General features: G+C 45.8%; 1 protein-coding gene across 1 annotated transcript; it reads right to left on the bottom strand.

Moving 5' to 3' along the window:
• Positions 1-1,063: 1,063 nt before the first annotated feature.
• On the bottom strand, positions 1,064-17,814 carry GNS (glucosamine (N-acetyl)-6-sulfatase). Its single transcript, XM_026052755.1, has 14 exons — positions 17,734-17,814; positions 17,372-17,431; positions 16,527-16,733; positions 15,536-15,601; positions 15,066-15,164; positions 12,963-13,130; positions 10,478-10,560; positions 9,071-9,189; positions 8,476-8,579; positions 8,055-8,156; positions 7,053-7,160; positions 6,285-6,395; positions 4,536-4,696; positions 1,064-4,148 (listed from the first exon to the last, which is right to left on the bottom strand). The coding sequence occupies exons 1-14, from the start codon at positions 17,734-17,736 to the stop codon at positions 4,073-4,075; spliced, it is 1,467 nt and encodes a 488-aa protein (XP_025908540.1). The 5' UTR covers positions 17,737-17,814; the 3' UTR covers positions 1,064-4,072.
• Positions 17,815-18,160: the final 346 nt, after the last annotated feature.

Raw genomic sequence — 18,160 nt, forward strand, 5'->3', positions numbered from 1 at the left:
GTCAGTGAGACACGGGCCAGTGGTTTGTATAAGACAACATCAAAGATAGCTGAGGGACTGCAGTAACATCTGGAAAGCAGGGAACTAACAGCTGGGGTTTTTTCTCATGCCTTTGGTTGTGGTGCTACAATTAAGCTAAAGGCTTTATAAGCTAGTGTATAAATAATGTGTGTATATATATATATATATAAAGTAGTATTTATGCAAGCAGCTATTAAGTATTTTCTCTACTTCTCAGGAGGCTAGTAGAAGAACCAAAACTAATGCAAAAGAGGTGAACAGAAGTGGAGCATAGAAAGGGATATTTTAGAAGCTTGGGAAGGCTTCAGCTGTAGCACGGTTGGATGCAAGTCACTCCCCTCTGTACTTTAGGAGGGTTGTGCTGAAGGGCCCRGTCTACAGAGCCTAGTCTTGCCTGCAGTTCACTTTTTGAAAGGCTCCTCATTCTTCTTCTTTGGGACTGAGAACATAATTAAAAGCAGTTATGAAGAAGAGCTCCCTACTGCCTTTTTTTCTTGATGTGGCTGAATATATGGAAAGCTAACAGTGCCCAAGAAAAGTATATCTGACTAGATGCAGCTTATAGTTAAGTCTTCTCACATTTCACTGTTTTTTTCCTAGTGCAAATGAGTCAGGCCATGTTTTGCTATAGACACTGTATGTGTAACCACCTGCAGGGCTAGGCCAGTAACTGTGACCACAAGGAAGGAAAGGTCACAAGTGGCAGTTACATCTCTGCCTGTTGTGCTGTGAATAGGCTCATAAATTACAAATCCAGTCTCCTGGCTTGATCCTTGGGAAAGGTTTAACTTTGGTTCAGTAACAGGAGGTTCAGGAATTTGATAGGCAGTTTATTTTGTCTTTACCCCAAAGTGCAGCAGTGAACAGGGTCCTCTGGAAGGGCACTTTCTAAACAGAGATTCCAAACAGARCAGAAATCAAGTTTGCTCACAACATGCTACAAAGTATGCTCACATACAGAGAAGAGTAATACAAATAAAATACACTTTAATTGAATCAAAATAAAATTTGACAATTATTATAATCAAATCTCATTTAGCTTAGGTAATTGATCAGACTTAAGTGTGATAATTGGAACAGATTTTTACACCTGTTTTGTGTGTATGCATATGTGTGAGTTGTTCTATAGGTTTGTTGCCGAGACAAGAATGACAGTTCTTGGGCCTATGCTGACTAAGGAGAGAGTTAGCTCTATTTGCTTACACTGAAGTAATGGCCTGAGAATAAGGTTTACAGTTCAGGTTACTGGAATAAGGGAGCTGTTAGCCACATTTCTCACCATAGAGTAAGGCCACCTCCTTTACTAGATCAGAACCAGGTATGAACAACCAAACAAACCATCTCTCACCTTTCACTTGCATCCAAACTCTGCACGTGTAAGGGCTCTTCATTTTTGAATACAAGTGCTTTCAGTAACAGGRTACTGAAACAGCCATGCTCAAGTCACATAGCAAAGGGAAAGCAAGGGAAAACATTTAATTTTAAAATGACTTATTTGGGAATTAGATGTGGCTGCAAGTTAAAAGTTCCTTCATAATATTCCTTTATTGTCAATGGTAAGAATTAATACTGCTCATTCAGGGCTGTACAACATAGCCCTGGAGGTGACTGCTTCCTGCCAAGAGACACAAGCCACACTGGGGGTTTGCTGCAAAGGCCGTGGGACCCCAGCAGCTGCAGGGCCTGCCCTGCCCTCGAGGGGCTTCTGCTGAATCCATAAATCTCAAGTGTGTGGCAGAGAGCGAGTGAAGCAGGTACCCTGAGCAGCCATTCTCTTTTGGTGCAGTAAGGACCAAGCAATTCTGTTCCAAAATTGAGTGTGACGTGACATTTAATGCCTGTGACAGACTGCAGGATAGGGTGGATCTCTGACCCTAGTGTTGGATATTGAGCCTTATTGCAGACAAAACTCTTCACAGCTGTGCAGATAGCAAGAGTGTTCATTTGATTAAAATGCTTTCTCTGATCCCACTTCTCACTATTCCATGTTGATTCCATTCAGTTAGTTTTCATGTCAATTATTAGACAGCACATTATTTATTAAAAATGCTTACTATGGTTTAGATTGTTTTAAGAAGAGTGTTAAATTGATCAACTTAATTTGTAACCATGGTGGATTAGCATCATGACACAGCTTGCACAGAATTTCAACTGTCTCATGCCCCATTTTTTAGATAGGGCAGCACTGGTTAGGACTTAATTTGCAGCTATCAACTTATTTCACTCTAGCCTCTACACAGCTACCAGAAAGTTTCAACAAAGAACAAATTTAAGTTGCTAAAAACAGCTGAGCAAAACACCACTTAAGTGAACTTCAGGCTGAGCTCCGTGTGCAAGAACAAACACTTGAGAGCACAGAAACAGCTTTGGTTTTGTTTTTGAAGAGAAGCCAGGGTGTGAGGGGAATTGATGAGCGGCTCAATGAAGACAACAGGATAAAGCTACACTTGTAGCAGAGGGAAAAAGAACCCAAATGTTGAGCATCCAAGAGCATGCAAGTAGACAGCAACCAAAACCCAGCCTTTAGACAGATACTCCAGCTGAAAAGKTCTCCCTCAAGCTATTTTTCCCTCCAAATGCTCAGTCACTTTAGAGATTGAAACAATGAGCTAGATTTAAGACAGTGATGCTATAGAAACATAACCTGTATTCAGTCACAGGAATCTTACAGCTCTAAGCTACATGAAAGTCAATCTCTGTCCTTCAGAGGGAAAAGTGAGGAAAACTGAGCTGCTCTGGGTAGGACCTTGCACTTGTAGCCAGTTTGTGGATGTATGCACCGGAGCACGTGCCCCATCAGCTTGGCAAGAGCCCTACCTTTGCTGCCTGCCTGGTGTTTCCCTGGCAGGAGGGCTCCTCACACGGGCTGCGTTCCAGGTCATGTCCCCCTTGCAGAGGAAGCCAAGCGACACACGCTGCAGTCGCGGGTCTGGCGTGCAGCCCTTGGGTGCAAAGGCCACTTGCTGCAGGTTCTGAGCAGCTATATCTCAACAACAGAGCAAATCTAGGAAGCACTTAAAACTGCCTCAAATAGCTCTCTTGCTATTGCCCTGCACATTAGTGAGCTAGCTGGCTTTCAAAATTTACCTTCAAGCATCTAAATGGCTTAAGTTGTTAGACAGCTGGAAACACTGGGAGGTTAGAGAAGGGTCATCTCTGTTGCGGTGCCTTGTTCTTGACTTCTCGTATTCCTGTTCACGTATCCAAGCTTACTTAAGTGAGCGCAAAGCAGGCACACACTTACTTGAATCCTTGTTAGTCTCAACCCTGTTCTATGATAACTCAGTCCTTATCACATCTTAATGATAGCTCATTAAGAAGCCTAAAACCTTACCTCTGGAGGTTGCAGTAGTACACAAACCTACTCTAGCATTCCACACTAGAAGGAGGTTGAATTTACATTCTTGTTTACAAGCAGATCCCTCAAATGCACTGGTATCACTTGAAGTGGTCGTGTCCAAAGAAGGGGCCTGGCATTCTGATTTTAACTGTGCACAAGACACCCGCCAGTCACATCCTACAGTCTGGGCTAGTGCTTTCCTATGCCATTTGGGGCAGCTTTGCTCTTGTCATCAACAGCTTTGAGCTCAGTATGAGAAACCCATAATTAAACTTGGCATTTCAGAAAGTCCCTATGACAGGGTGTGAACATGGGTGAGCACTTCCGTGCAGTGACACCTGCCTACCTAACCACAGCCAAGTGGGTATTGGTTGATTTTTTAAGAACAAAATAAACTGTGTTCAGATTCGGAGGTCGTAGGTCACCCCTATGCCTGTGATATGAAAAAAAGTACTTGAAAGACAAAGGTGGTAATCAAATATCTGAGCAAGACAGATTAGCTGTGTCTGGCAATTTAGAATTACAGTTCAGCTGTAAAGTTACATATTGCACAAGGCAACCAGCTAAAGACAAGGGGGTTTCTTCCAAACTGGGTTTGAACAGCCCATTAATAGTCTTCCAGCTGTGATCAATCAAAGGTGAGAGACAGACCTGCTGCAGTCACTGGAGAAACTGGTCAGTGGGAGCTGATCACGGGGAGCTCTTAATGCTCTATAAGGACTGGGCAGAAAACCTGCGAGCTCGAACGCCGTGATTGCTGAACATGAGGCGCGGGTCAAACCTGTACCTGTGAAAGGAAACAATCGGTGTGAACTCCAGGGTAACTAACACTCCTAGAAGTTGCTTATTTGGTAATAAGCTGATTCGTAGCTGTTACAAGGCTACACAAATGGCTGGTTTTGCCAGCATCCAGCAGGGACATTCCCTCTACACATAGCAACAGATGAGTCATGATGATACAGAACTAATATGCTGATGTTACCAGAAGAATACTAGYTATGCCACCTCAGCTGAGGCTTAACAGGTTAAATTTCAATGAAGAGTAAAATAAGAATCGGACAATCAGGATATACAATAATAGAAAAGTGTGTTGGTGGTACCGTGTTCCATCATAACTTTCTGCTGTGAAAGCTTATCTACGCTCAGCACTATAACCAGTCAAAGCAGTGTTTACCCGGGATCAAAGACGCCTGGCGTGCGGCACGTGGCTCCTGAGCAGGACTGCAGCATCATGAGGCGGTAGTTCATCTTCTCCAGAATTTCTTGATCTATCGTTTTAGCGATATTATTGATCTGGTGTGGGTCTGCAGTCAAGTTGTACACTTCCACAAACACCTGTTTAACAGAAGAAAGTGCCTGTAGTACAGCAAGAGCTCCATGCTCACAATATTATTTTGGAAGTACAGTGTATGACAACATAAGATGAAGTATTACATACTGCAGCATTCCCATGCATAAGCTCACAGATCCAAAGACACCATGGGGAAATTACTGGCTGTCATTTCATTAATTGACTCATCTAAACAGGCATAGAGGCATCGTGTCACCTTTGTGTGGTTGCTGTGTACATACAACTGTACAACTCAGATTTTAGGTGTGCATRAATACAAATATACTAGAAAAAAAGCTTTCTATTGTGTGCTTTGGAGGCTTGCTTTTAGGGCAGATTCAGCTTTTGGCAGAAAGCTCTTTGAACCATTCTGCAGAACAAATACTGGGCAAACATCAAGAGTGCAGCTCAGGTTTGGCCTGTGCTACAGTGGGTGCAGTTGCAGCAGGTATCWGTGCAAGCTGACAGCAATTAAGCTGTATCCAACCTAAAGACACCTCTGCAGAAGTTAGAGTTGCAAGGTCTCTTGTTCACCACAACGTTTTAAAATCCACATTGCTGCATCTTCCTGGTATAATCAGTCCAAGTTGATGTGGCCTTGGTAACACAGATAACCCGTAACTGCAGCACCTTTTACTTTTATAAGAAAAAAAGATGACATGAAATCTGAGGTCAGCTTTGGAGTCTACTTTTACAAAGACAGATATAGCATTCATTCTGCTTCATCGTAAGTTGTCAGCAAGTGGTGAAAGGGCAGGGACTGTTAAGCAGCATCTTAATCACCCCTACATGTCATCCCGGCTTCCTGCAACAATCTAGTCATGAGATTTACTCTTCTGCTATAAGCTCTTAATTTTAAGTTACTAGAAAGTACTTCATATGCTGGCATGGTACCTGGAAATACTTGATATTTGCACGTTTATCTATCTTCCTGGAGGGAGATTAAATTTGTGGCCCCAGTACTTCAGACCTGAGGCTTTTTAAGAAAAACTGTACAAACTGACACAAGCAAGACCAGCCCTGCAACACTTCTGTTCTGTGCATAGAGCTAGTGCTTCGTTAGCGAGACCTGAGCTGCTTCTCCTATGCCCCATGACCACCACAATGCTTCCTCATTTCAGAAAGTGTGTCACAAGAGGGAAGCCAGTGCTTGTAAAGTAGGAGAGAGATTATGAACAGTCAGAGACTTCATTTCCCCCTGCCTCCTGCCAAAGGAAAAAAAGCAGCAACTGAATGCACGGAAAGCAGAAGTGCCGTATAACAAAAATATTTGTGGTACAGAAGAATCTGCTACATGGAACTAGGATAAGACAACAGAAGCCAGCTGCCCATGAGGCTGCTAGATGACCAGTACTAGCAGGCAGTTATCATAGTTTAGGCTATTCCTTCTCCCTGTCCTTCTCTAAACTCAACCACAGAGTTTTGGTCAAACATTCTCCTCAGGATTTAAACATGTGGCTGCTTATCCTGCGGGCCAGGCTAATCTGCTTCTCGGAGTACTCCGTGTCAACCTTGGAAACAGATAAGGCTGTAGACAGTGACTAGCCCAGTTGTGACGAGGAGCTCATGGCCCTTAGTGAGCACAAGAATTACCTCCCGGTCGTCGAATTCACAGTACTGCAGATCCCAGGAAGTCGAGAGGGTCCTCACRCAGGCGTACGTGTTGTTATAGGAATCCTCACAGACGCAGTCTGGGAAGCAGTGCTGGGAGGAAAGCAACAAACAAGCACTTCAAAGGAGAAGCTAGCAATCCTTCCCCTAGAGTCGACAGCAGCACTGAGGAGCATCAAAAAATCTCAGGAAATGCGTGCTGGTCTCCACTGGGAATTTGAAACAGAAATGCTGTTCTGAATCTGAGAAAGTGCAACTGGTTAACTCCCATCAAAATGGCATAGCTTCCCAGACAAAATCAAGTACACCAAAAAGAAGAGCARAACAACCCCAAAAGCCCGCTACTAAGATGACCTCCTTTGATTTTCATAGCATATCTAGTGATACAAGTAACAGTTGCAGATAAAAACCATGYGGCAAGGCCTTCGGAGGCTTAGAAGGAACATTATAGCACTGCCACCCATTTCCAAGGCCATATGTTTATAGATAATTCTAGGGCTTCCTCTAGTCCAGGGCCCTATAGTTTCCTATAGAAAGGGGGCTTGTGCTCTGTACAACATGCAGGTTATCAGCTTTGCATGGTTTATATGGCATCTCTTAAATGTTTGTGCTACAGAGTGCTGTACGTGTTACATGTCACGAGACTTAAAACTGGTCTCAAGTTCATTTCCAGAGGCACATTAGCCCCCAGGACAGAGAGGTTTAACCCAGCAGCTGTTCCCTGCTAGGACCAGACTTTGTGCCGCTTACTGTGACGCCAGGCCCCAGGCCGGGGCAGGTGGGGTCGCTGCCGTTGTAGCCTTCTCCTTGGTACTCCACCAAGAAGTCCGATCTCCAGGTCACGTTCTTGTCGCCTCTCTAGGATGGAGAGTTAACGACTTGAGTGCACTGGAAAACAGAGCAAGCTTTCCCTGCCTGGGCTACCCCCAAAGCTGTTGTCCATAGCGTTTGAGTCATGCTCCCCATGCTGAGTCAGTCTTGTAATATCCAGCCTTTCGTTCAAATTGGAAGGCAGATCCAATTCAAAAACCTAAACCCCAATAAGAAGGTGCCCTAAAGCACTAGCTTGGATTCATAAGGAATCACACCGTAAGATAAAATAGGAGCCATGCTGCCAGGTGATATCACTGTATGATAGGCAAGGTCTCTCTGCAGGCCATTTGTTTAGCTTTTAAATTGAATTACCACAACAGATGGAAATAAATAATAAGAGAGACAGCATTGCCTTAAAAAACAGTTTCAAGCAGCAACTAAGTTTTAAGCTGATTTATTTCTTCCGGTTACTTTTAAAAAGCTGGAAGTGACAAAAAGCTCTATCATACGCTTATGCAGTAGAAGAGTGAATGCAGAGTTTGGATTCTTACAGTTTCAACTAGATGCCTTTTACCTGCTTCCATCTAAAGAACGGCTTAAGGCTTGGATAGAAGGTTTTAATAGCAAAGCACTGTTTTAAATCTGGATGATCTCCTACCTTTCCACGTAATCTGCCTTCAATTTATAGACTAAATTTAATTAAAACTAAAAGGATCAGCTATAAGCAGCTTTATTTAGATAGGCCTCTGCTCACTTATTGGAAGGTCAGGTTTACTTTATGAAACCAGGGAAGTTTTGCCAGAATTTAGYACTGGGAGCACTAGCTCTTACTTAGAACTGGAAAACAAACAAACAAAATTTGCTGAAGGAAGTACCGTCCTGTTCACTCTGAATAGCACCCTCAGCATCACCACTTACTGTCCCTGCCCATCCACTTACGAGCAGTGGCAGCAGTGACATCCCATCCATCTGAGTCTTGTTCAGGTCATACCCTGCGATATCCAGAATGGTGGGACCCAAGTCGATGTTTGCAACAAGCATCTGTAGGGCGAGGGAAACAGTTAGTTCCAAAAAGTGGTATAATAAGACTTACGTATTTTAAGTACTAGTAACTTTACATACATCTAAACAGAATCTGTAACATTTCCAAGAATTTTTTTTTTAAATGTAGTCTTTACCTCATGTATTTTTGCAGTTTTCAATTTTGTCAATTTACCGATCAAAGGCGGTCAGGTCTTTGTTGCTTGTACTGCCCTGCAGATTTCACTTGGTGTGCACAAGTATCAACTACATCTAAAACTGGTAACTGTGAATGAACTTTAAAAGCAACTAAGTGTTTTGGCTTCATTTCTGATATTACCTTGTTGGTCTGATTTGGTTTTATTCCTGGTCCCCGGACTAGCAGTGGAACTTTGATATCAAACTCGTACAATTGCCGTTTGTCTATGGGCAGTGAGAACTGGCCTATGCAGCAAAATCAGAAAGGGGAAAAAAGTTAATTGGTTTAAATAAATAAGTAAGCATTAACCCATGTAATTTCCAAGAACCAATTTTAAGAAGTCAGAAGAGGTGCTTAACAATAACTACACTAAGTGGGAGGATGTGCAACTTGAAAATACAAGCCACCTTTTACAGGATTTAACAGCTTAGTTGTGGGTTTTTCAGTAGTGAAACATGATACAAAAAMAGACAGATGTTTACTGATCAATTCTTCCTACAGAACACAGATCTTTCCTCCAYTTCTGCCCTAGTTTTACATATACTACTGTATAGTGGTAGAGATTAAGGCTCAAACAATAACAAGAAACAATTGCAACACAAGTGTGTGTYGCAACACAAATTAGTGCTTCTCACGTGGCTATTTTTGCCACAGCTGCTGTCTCCAAATTCTGGAGGGTGACAAGGTAAACAATTCCCAACAATTCCCAGTTTTCAGTCAGCAGTGAACACCTTACCAGTATGAAAGCCGTTGTCTGACGTATAGAAGATGTAAGTGTTATCTAGCTCTCCATGAAACTCCAGCTTCTTCACTAACTTCTCTATCAGGTCATCTACTGACAGCAGAGTTTGCCACCTATACAGAAATAGGCAAGTAATTCATACTAGAGTATTGAAATTTAGAAACAACAGGAATTCTGCTAGCATTCATACTGTGCCCTAAGTCAGCAATGCACATTCTGTAAGCACATTTTAYATATTCTGAAAACAAACTGGATAGATTACTGTACTGTACTGTTTGAGGCTGCAGTTTTAGATAAATAGACAGTTTGTCTTCACTTCTTGTTGATTTGGTTCTGTAGTGTCTGAGAAAGGTCAAATGCTGCTACTTGTAATCTTATCTGGAGACCAGCTTTGAAGCAACACAAGCAGCAAAGAGTCAGAGTGATCTCCCACAAGGTCTTTTGCTATTACTTCTTTGTACCTAGTATTACTATTAAACACAAATATTCCTTGAACTTAGTTATTTATACAGCATCCTCTTTGCTTGAAAACTGTATCAAGTATTTTGTATTCCTCTCTCCACATCAGGGTTCTGAGATTCTGCTGTCTCTACCGGCCTTCCTGTGTCACGGTGGCTGCTGCTGTGACAAGTGGCTGCTTCCAGCAGGCCAACAGTAGGTCGCCACAGACTAGTATTATGCCGAGTTAACTAGATCATTCTGTTCTTGGGCTCCGTGGCCTACAAGCTGTATTTAAGGTTTCACTGCACAGTTTTACTTGTTTCATAAAGCCAATGCCCCAAACAAACAACTCAGTCTTCCATCTCCAGAGCGACCGGCTAACACACACTAACTGCCCAAAATGAGCTTAGTGTGGAAAGGTAAATGGACATCCACCACAGACCTCTTAAGGACAATATTCCTACAATATAAGCCCATACTTATTAAAAAAATAAGGGATTAACTGTACCTTCACTTTATCCACTCAAAAGAGAAAAGAAACATTCTCCTTGCCTAGTTGGTTATTACACATATTCCCATTTAACAAGGGCACATGTGAAGAGACGTGGTGACTAGGACAGATTATTGGCAGGAAAATTCAGAGGTATCTGCAGGAGAATCTGCAGTTTAAGTGCCTTTAAAGAAGCATACATTTTGTACATGAACTCAGAGTAACACTGAACATACTCAGCATGACTGCTCCTTACCAAAAAGGATAGCAACATTTGGGAGCAAAAGGTTTCAAAAATCAATCGGAAAAAATCAAGATCTGTCAAGGCAGATCCCCAAAACTATTACAGGTAACTTGTGGTCGACTGTCAGACCACAGCCTTCAAATTAAAAAAGAAAATACCTATTTTTTGAAAAGCTAAGAGTTGAAGTCATGGGAACTCCGATTAAGGAATCAGAAGAAATTCCTACCTCTTTCTATAAGCGTCATCAAGAAACTGTATTGAAGAGTTGGTCATTGGAGTCTTTGCCTGTCGGATTAACCAGTGCTTGTTCTGAAGGAAAAAGACCACAGGGTTAGTGCAGCTGAGCAGCAAAGGCAGCAGCCCCGCACCCGCTCCCGCACCCTGGATGGGCCACGACGCCGGCTGCTCCGCGTGGAGGCGCCGCTTGGCTCCTGCCAGAGGCGACGCGGCGGCACCCACGGGCTCCCCGTTCCCTTGCACAGCTGTGAAGGTCCCAGCTGTGAGAGCAGGCAGGAGCTCCTGCACACTCACGCYTTGGGGAGAAAACGGCTGTGGGCGTTATCAGAGCAACCGGGGAAGAAATTGTGGCAGGAGCTGGTGTAACAGCTCTGCCTGTAGTTACCACAGTCCAGCAAGGAGCCCCATACAGGTCTGAACCTTGAAGAACTGGGCAGCATCACAAGATTAGACCTGGTTGTCAAAGTGGGGCTCTTCAGGGCCAGAGAGAGGTGTGTGCACATCCCAACACTGGGAGAGARGCAGGGTGGGAACTCTTGCATTAAGAGTCAAGGGCAACAAGAAAAATCTTTAATAGCACTGCAATTATATCATAGTGGATCATAAACTCAGGGCTGGAGGCTACTGAAGGGAGCAAAATTTTTTTTTTTTTTTAAGTGACAGAAAGTGTCATGTCACAAATGACAGAATGACAGTTTGTTTTGCTGAAGGGTAATATCTTCTGGCTTCAGGCCCAACTTTTAGGAACAGCAACTGAGAGAGTTTAAGTCATGAAAAACCATACACATCCTGAAATATCAACCTGCACTGGGTCAGCCACTGTTCAGGTACACGGAAAGGTTTGTGTACAACTAAGATTAGTGATGGCAGGGAGCAGAATAAAGGAAGAGACAGTGCAACTTTACACTTTGGCATTCAATAAGAAAGATAAGAATTGCATCCATTCATCCTCATCTCCAGTCTGTATTTGGTTGGGATGCTCTTTGTAGAGCTTCTAGTTACACAATTTCCCCCCTGTCACAAGACCAGCTATGAAAGGGCTCAGGCTTTAAGGACTCACAATGAAGTGACTCATGTTCTGCAGTTTCTCAGTTTCCCTGTTTTCTGCTTCGGCAAAGAGGGAAGTTGTAGTTCAGTTATACTCAGATCTTTCTTCTACGACTGCTGTAAAATAAATCTCTGGAGAAATGGCAGGTCTGCCTCAGCAAGAAAGCTGACCAGGTGACCAGGAGCAAACACTCAGCCATACCACTAACAGGTTTCAGGAACTTCCCAAAGCACCTAAATATCTTTGTGGGGTCCCTATCAAGTTTCTTTCAGGTACACACAAACTGTCCACCAAGTCCTCCTTTCCACCTGTATCCTGCTCTTAAAGGAAGTCAGGAGACCTTGAGACAGGATCCTGTGTCTTCTAGCAGGACCTGAAAACAGCTGTGCTCTGACCTCGCAGGCAGAGGAACTCATGAGAGGCAAAACATAAGCCATGTCTCTGCGCCAACTTCTGTCCCGGGAGAGCTTCRTGACACCCCTCCGGTGTGTCAGGAGTCCAGCTGCCTATACCAAGCGATAGGGCACAGCTGAGGGTCTTCAGCAGATACTAGAGCACTCACGACTGGCCAGAGCCTGACAAGATTTTCCATCCTACCCTTTATGCARGTCCCCCCTGGCTGGGGGAACCCCTTGCCCACGCAATATGCAAGGAAACGAGGAAGTTAGCTCAGGCACCGTGGCTGGTGCAGTGCCCGGCTGCCTAGCAGACATCACAGCATTGGTGACTGGAGTGCCACTCAAGGCCTGTTGAACCCCTGGGTGCCCTTCCTGCAGGAGCTGCAGCTGCTCTAGGCACCAGTGCRGCTCCGAGCACACTTGGGCATCAGGAGCCCCCGCTGCCAGCTCAAGAAAAGGCACTAACGCTGATCACAGCTCCTGTCTCTAGAAGGGCAGCAGTGTTAGGCTGTTCCAGCTGTGTAACACATCACAGTTCTGCACTCACAGAGACTAACTACCAATCATTAAGTCATGTGGCTTTGTATTATGTAGGCCTGGCTAGAGCTTCGCCTTTGCTGTGCATACAGCTTATGAGTTGCTACATTTCATGGAAAAAAATCCCATTCCTTAGTGTGAGCACTTTAGCCTAACCTGTTAGGTGCCATTCTTGGCTCCTTGCAACCTCCCAGCCCTTCCTAGTTGTACCTCACACTGGTCAGCACACAGCTATCCCACAAGCTGTCATCTCCAGCCAAAACAAAGGTACCCGCTCAGCCTGGGCTACACGAGTCACACTGACCAATTACAAGACATCAGAAGCAAAACTCCCAGTGTAACAATAAGGAGCCTTGTACATTTAAAACAACTGAACATCCAGCAGGCATGGTATTAGCCTGTTCTTCTGAACACCTGAACATTCAACRTATTAACTGTCCACTGTTCTCATCAGTGAGAGAACACAGGCCGACTGTGTGCAGGCAGCCTACCTTGCCGTGGATGTTAAAATTGCTGTTTCTTGGTGCGCTGACATTCGGAAAACTCTTTGCATACTGGGGAGCAGCGGTCCAGGGCGAGTGTGGTGCCGGTGTGGAAATCATCATGAAGAAGGGCTCAAAGTTTGATTTGTACTCCAAGAAGTCCAAAGACATGTTGGCCTGCAGACAGATTTGATGGAGGGAGGGGAAAAAAACAGGTGAAATGCCATAGGAAAACAAGTAGCACTCAAAATGCAAAAATACTTGTAGCTTTTATTTAGAGCTTGGCAGCACTGGACTGGGTAAACTGCTGCAGAAATTCAGTGCTTGCACCTCTGCATGTGACAGAGCAGTTTGTGACCACKTCATCTCACGCATTCATGTTAAACAAATCCTCTGTCTCACATTTCTGACTAGCATTCTACTTCTCATTTTCTAGATTGAGAAGGCTCACAAAAAAGTTGTAAAGAATGACTCCCAACTTTTCATCTAATTCAATCTACTCCAAGTATCTACAAAATCCACCTAAACTCTCCCTTTGTTGAGTAAAATGAAAAACATTTTTAATAGTCTTGAATCTTTCTGATTCTCTCAGACACAACCTCCTGCCTGGCAAATCAGAGTTTGGCAGTTTCAGTAATCATCTGAAGTGGCAATTGTTCTGAAAAGCAGTTTCCAGCTCCTGTTTAACTTATGCTCATTCTGTGACTAAGCCCCAGCTTCCAGTGGGTGCCAACGTTTCTGCCCATGAGGGCAGACCTTCCCGCTTGCTGGTGCCACTCTGCTGCACACTCATTTTCACTAGAGCCTATATACGGTTCCGAGTGGCAGTCTGGAAGAGGTGAGTCATGTTCTAGCTTTTCCTTGGACAGTCTTTGCAATTAGAGACTTAAGTTACCACTTCCAGATCAGTTATTCAAAGATATAATTCAAAAATATTCCCATTCAAATACCACATTTTCCTCTCCTGATTAACGTATTCCACACCTCCCCACCCCCTTCCCAATTTCCTTTTCTTCCCTGGAAGAAAAAATACCCTAGGCAATCCCCACAGTACAAAACTCATCTTCCTTCCTCTCAACCTGTACATCCAAGCAATTATGCCTGGGCCTCAAACATAGGATGTCAGTCTGGAGGGGTAAGAACTACATGCAGGCCTTCAGAGGGCAGTTTGCAGGGCAGTTTGCAGCACCGGTAACGTGGCCTTGGGCAGCAGATCCAACTGCAGCAGATCCAGCACCAGACYGAACTAGGCAGGTGCCTCAACAGGAGGGGGCAGATTGGGCAGCAGGGCAGGCAACACAGGAAGGCTCCAGTTTGTTCCTGCCGCTGCGSATTGAGCAGTGCAGACTGCACGTCAAGCGCCTTAAGCTCAAGCTCTAGCTTTGAAATGCTGAACACACCTTTGGTGAACATGGAATGCACCACACAAAGTTATCCTAACACTGCTTCACTGATAGGCAGCCCACCATAAATAAGCACTTTATGTAGCAAAAACCTCTGTTAGTCAAAATGTTTACGAGCTGCTGAAAGATCCAGACGAGACAAGTGCAACAGCAGTAAGAGGATAGCCTCACCTCTGACTTATCAGCTCCAATCTAGCCTAGGCCAGTGTAAAATCTAAATTTAATCAGACAGCTGTTCAGCGTCCTCTAAGGAACACCAACCGGGGCAGCTCCCAGTGAGCAGCTGCCTCTAGAGAGCCCCTTGGCAGCAAAACTCGTGAGAGCTCCAGTGCAAGGCTGCAAACTGACTGCATGCAAGACAGCACTAACAGCTAACAAAAAACGTGGGGTAGAGTTGCTTTTAAGTACCTGGCGTCCCACTGAAAGCTCAGCCCCGTTCGTGACTGTGAGAGAACCTGCACGTATTTCAGTGAAACATCCTTGTCTCAAAATAATTTATGTGAGATGAGCTGCCTCAAAAACCACTGCTCTTGAACGCTCAGAGAGCAGGCACAGCAACACTGTGCAGTTGTGCCACCAAAGCCACCGTTAACCTCTCGGTGCACAGCGTGTGCACACAGCGCTACCCCTCCAGCGCGAGGTGCCCTGCAGCCAGGAGCTGCCCTGCAGCCAGGAGCTGCTCTGCACCACAGTGCCCCAAGCTCCTTACCAGGACATCCGTGAGATAATCTACACTGTAGTTCTCCCCGTGCCTTCGTGCTTTGCCATTCACAGACAGGGTGTAGTTGTAGTACTTGGAGTTTTTCTCCTGTGAGAGGGAGAGAGAAGAGCCATGCGGACGCTTCAAGGAGTGATACCCACATTGATTACCTGGAATGGTCTATGTGAACTTTAGCAAGCATGTGCCAAATGTAAATATTTGTCAAAACCAAGCTGCAGAATTCTCAAAACTAGTCTTCAGCAGCATCATGTGTTTTAGTATTATGTTATACTTTTTTTCCAGGATTTTTTTGACCCAGATATTTTAATAGGAGCATTCATTAAGTTTATATGCAATAGAGGCAAGGAAAGAAAGAAATATTATAAACTGTTGATATCTTTGTCTGCTATTTTATGATCAGTAAAGTTAGGATTATTAAGCAGTCTAAATGAAATATTTCCAAGACAACTGCCACGTACCAAAGCATACCAGAAACTCCATCCAGGAGGTACATGACCTACTCCCCCTGCATCCTCTGCGCCATACTGAAAGAAAAAGGGGGAAAAAAAAGAGAATTATTTGCAGTTTTAAATATGATATCTAGAAAGTAGGAGTTGCATTTCACATTCATATGCTTAACACTAGGCAGAAACACAGTTAAATTTGTTTCAGAGCAGAAACCCCCAGGTACATATGAGACGGATGTAYAGCACATTAAAGAGAGCAGAATTAAATAGCTAGAAGGAAGGTGACTGGAAGCCTACCATCCACCAAGAAGCACTGTTTCCTGTTTGCACCTAAAAGTATGCAGAAATTCTATAGAGCATATGGTGTATCACTATGTAATTAAGGATGATGAGAGGCACATACGTGGCAAAGCAGCCTTAGGATGTTGTGAATTGTCAGAGCACAAGAACCTCCTGCATAAACCAAGAGCGTCTCCACCCGCTCCAGGGATGCGGAGCCCCTTGCTCCCAGCACCGGCTTACGGGAGGGATGCTCGGAAGCAGCCCGAGCAGCTTTGCCTCCCTGAGCTGCCTCGGGACACCAGCACAGACAGATCCAYGCTGGACCAGGAATGTTCATATCCAGCACCAGCATTTTCCACCAAAAACACAGAGGACAAAATGAGAACTTTTTAACTCAGTCAGCTCCAAATCGAAAACCCATTAGTCAGGAGGCAGCCCACTCGCAGGGGCTTGACCAGAGCTGAATTTTAAAGACCTACCATAAAGTTAAGCTAAGCTGTAGTTTACAGTACAACACAAACAGAAAACCAACCAAGCAAGTGATTCAGCAATAAAGTGATGGCTAACAGTTGTAGGGAAGTCTATAACCTCTGTTCTCCCATGCTGCCTCAGAGAGGCTTTGCAACTGAATATGGATTTTATGCTAAATATAATCCCCATAGATATTTGAAAAAAAAAAGTGATAAAGGGAAGTGAGCAGTAAAAACAAAGCACAAAATACCTCATTCAAATACTTCCCAGCAAAGAACGTTTGATAGCCACATGCGGTCTTGAGCAGTGCGGGGAACGTATAGGGCTCTTGGATCTTCTGCCACGATTTGCTGCTACAGTTCCCCTCGAGCGTGTTGTTGACAACGTGATGGTTATGTGGGTATTTTCCTGTTAAAATGCTAGCTCGACTGGGACAGCAAAGCGCACTGGGAACATACTGGGAAGACAGGATAAAAACAGGTGAGATTTGTACTGTAAAGCAAGTTTTCCTTAAAAAYAGAGGTTTTGAAGTATTAAATAATAGGCTGATCAGAGTTCAGCAACTTCCTGACTTCCAAAGGTTCTGGCACACAGAATCCCAGCTCAAACATCTTCACCAGTTCAGCTGCATATGAAACTGGCTTCAGGGCTCTGCACCGTATGGTCTGACCTCCCCGCCACGTTACAGACTGGATGCATTTCAAACACAGCAACAAGTGACCATTAAAACACCGCTGAGCAGTTGATCAATTATTTTGACCAGGACAGCTAATACATTAGAAACAGAGGAGYGAAGCAGATCTTCAACACGTGTATACATAAACCTAGAACTTTTAAGTAGCTACTTCTAGCACTTCCCAGCTCATTCTAAAGCTATTTAGATGACTCGGTTTTACTTGGCTGAGTGAATAAGTCACCCCAGCAGCTTTCAGGAAGTAAAACTGTCTCTCTCAGACATCGAGCACCACCACGATGTCAGTTTACATCGAGCCCCGAGATGGATGTTAAAAAGAATGCAAAGCCCTCGGTGAAGCCACCGGCAGCCCCGGGATGACGATGCCTGAAGGGCTTTGCGGCACAGCCCACAAAACTCACCGCGTTCACGAAGGTGACTCCCATGTGCGCGATGAGGGCGGCCGTCTTCTTGAGCGGGGTCTGCAAGAGACGGAGAGGGGACGGGGGTCTGCCGGGGTGCTCGGGCGTGGAGCTGCGGCCGCCGCGGGCMCCGGCCCCACGGGCCCCGCTCCCGGGGCTGCACGAGCAGCCGGCGGGCCCGGAAACGGCGCTTTTCGCCCCAAAGGCGGCGCAGCTCCCGCGCCGGGACACGGGCCCCGCTCAAGCAGCCGCCACCCCCCCAACCTCCCTCCTCCTGCCCCAGGGCCGGCCCCGCGCGAGGCCACTAACGGCCCCGGCGGTGCCGGGCGGGGGCAGCAGGGCCGGGAGCGGGGCGCGGTTACCATGCCGCCCAGGCAGACGTCCTGGTCGTCGGTGAGGATGAGCACCACGTTGGGCCTCCGCGCCTGCCGCGCCGCCGGCACCGGGCACAGCAGCAGCAGGAGCAGCGGCAGCGCGGGCAGCGCCAGGCGCCGCGCCACGGCCGCCGCGGGGTACATGGCGCCGCCGCGGGCACCCGGAGCGAGCGCGGCACGGAGGCAGGAAGGGAAGGAGGGAGGGACGCGCGGCAGCGGCGGAGCGCAGCGCGGGGAAGCGGCGCCGCCCGCCCCGCCCCCGGCATATGACCCGCGACACCGGCGGTCACGTGGCCCGCGCGCGCCGGGCCCCGCCCCCTGCAGCGCGTCATCCGCCCCGCCCCTGCGCCGTCGCCCCGCCCCCCGTCGCGGCCCCGCCCCCCGCGAGCGCCGTTGCCATGGCGCGCGCGGCCGC

The sequence above is a fragment of the Nothoprocta perdicaria genome, unplaced genomic scaffold, assembly GCF_003342845.1.
Source record: "Nothoprocta perdicaria isolate Ctin4 unplaced genomic scaffold, notPer1 scaffold_91, whole genome shotgun sequence".
NCBI lineage: Eukaryota > Metazoa > Chordata > Aves > Tinamiformes > Tinamidae > Nothoprocta > Nothoprocta perdicaria.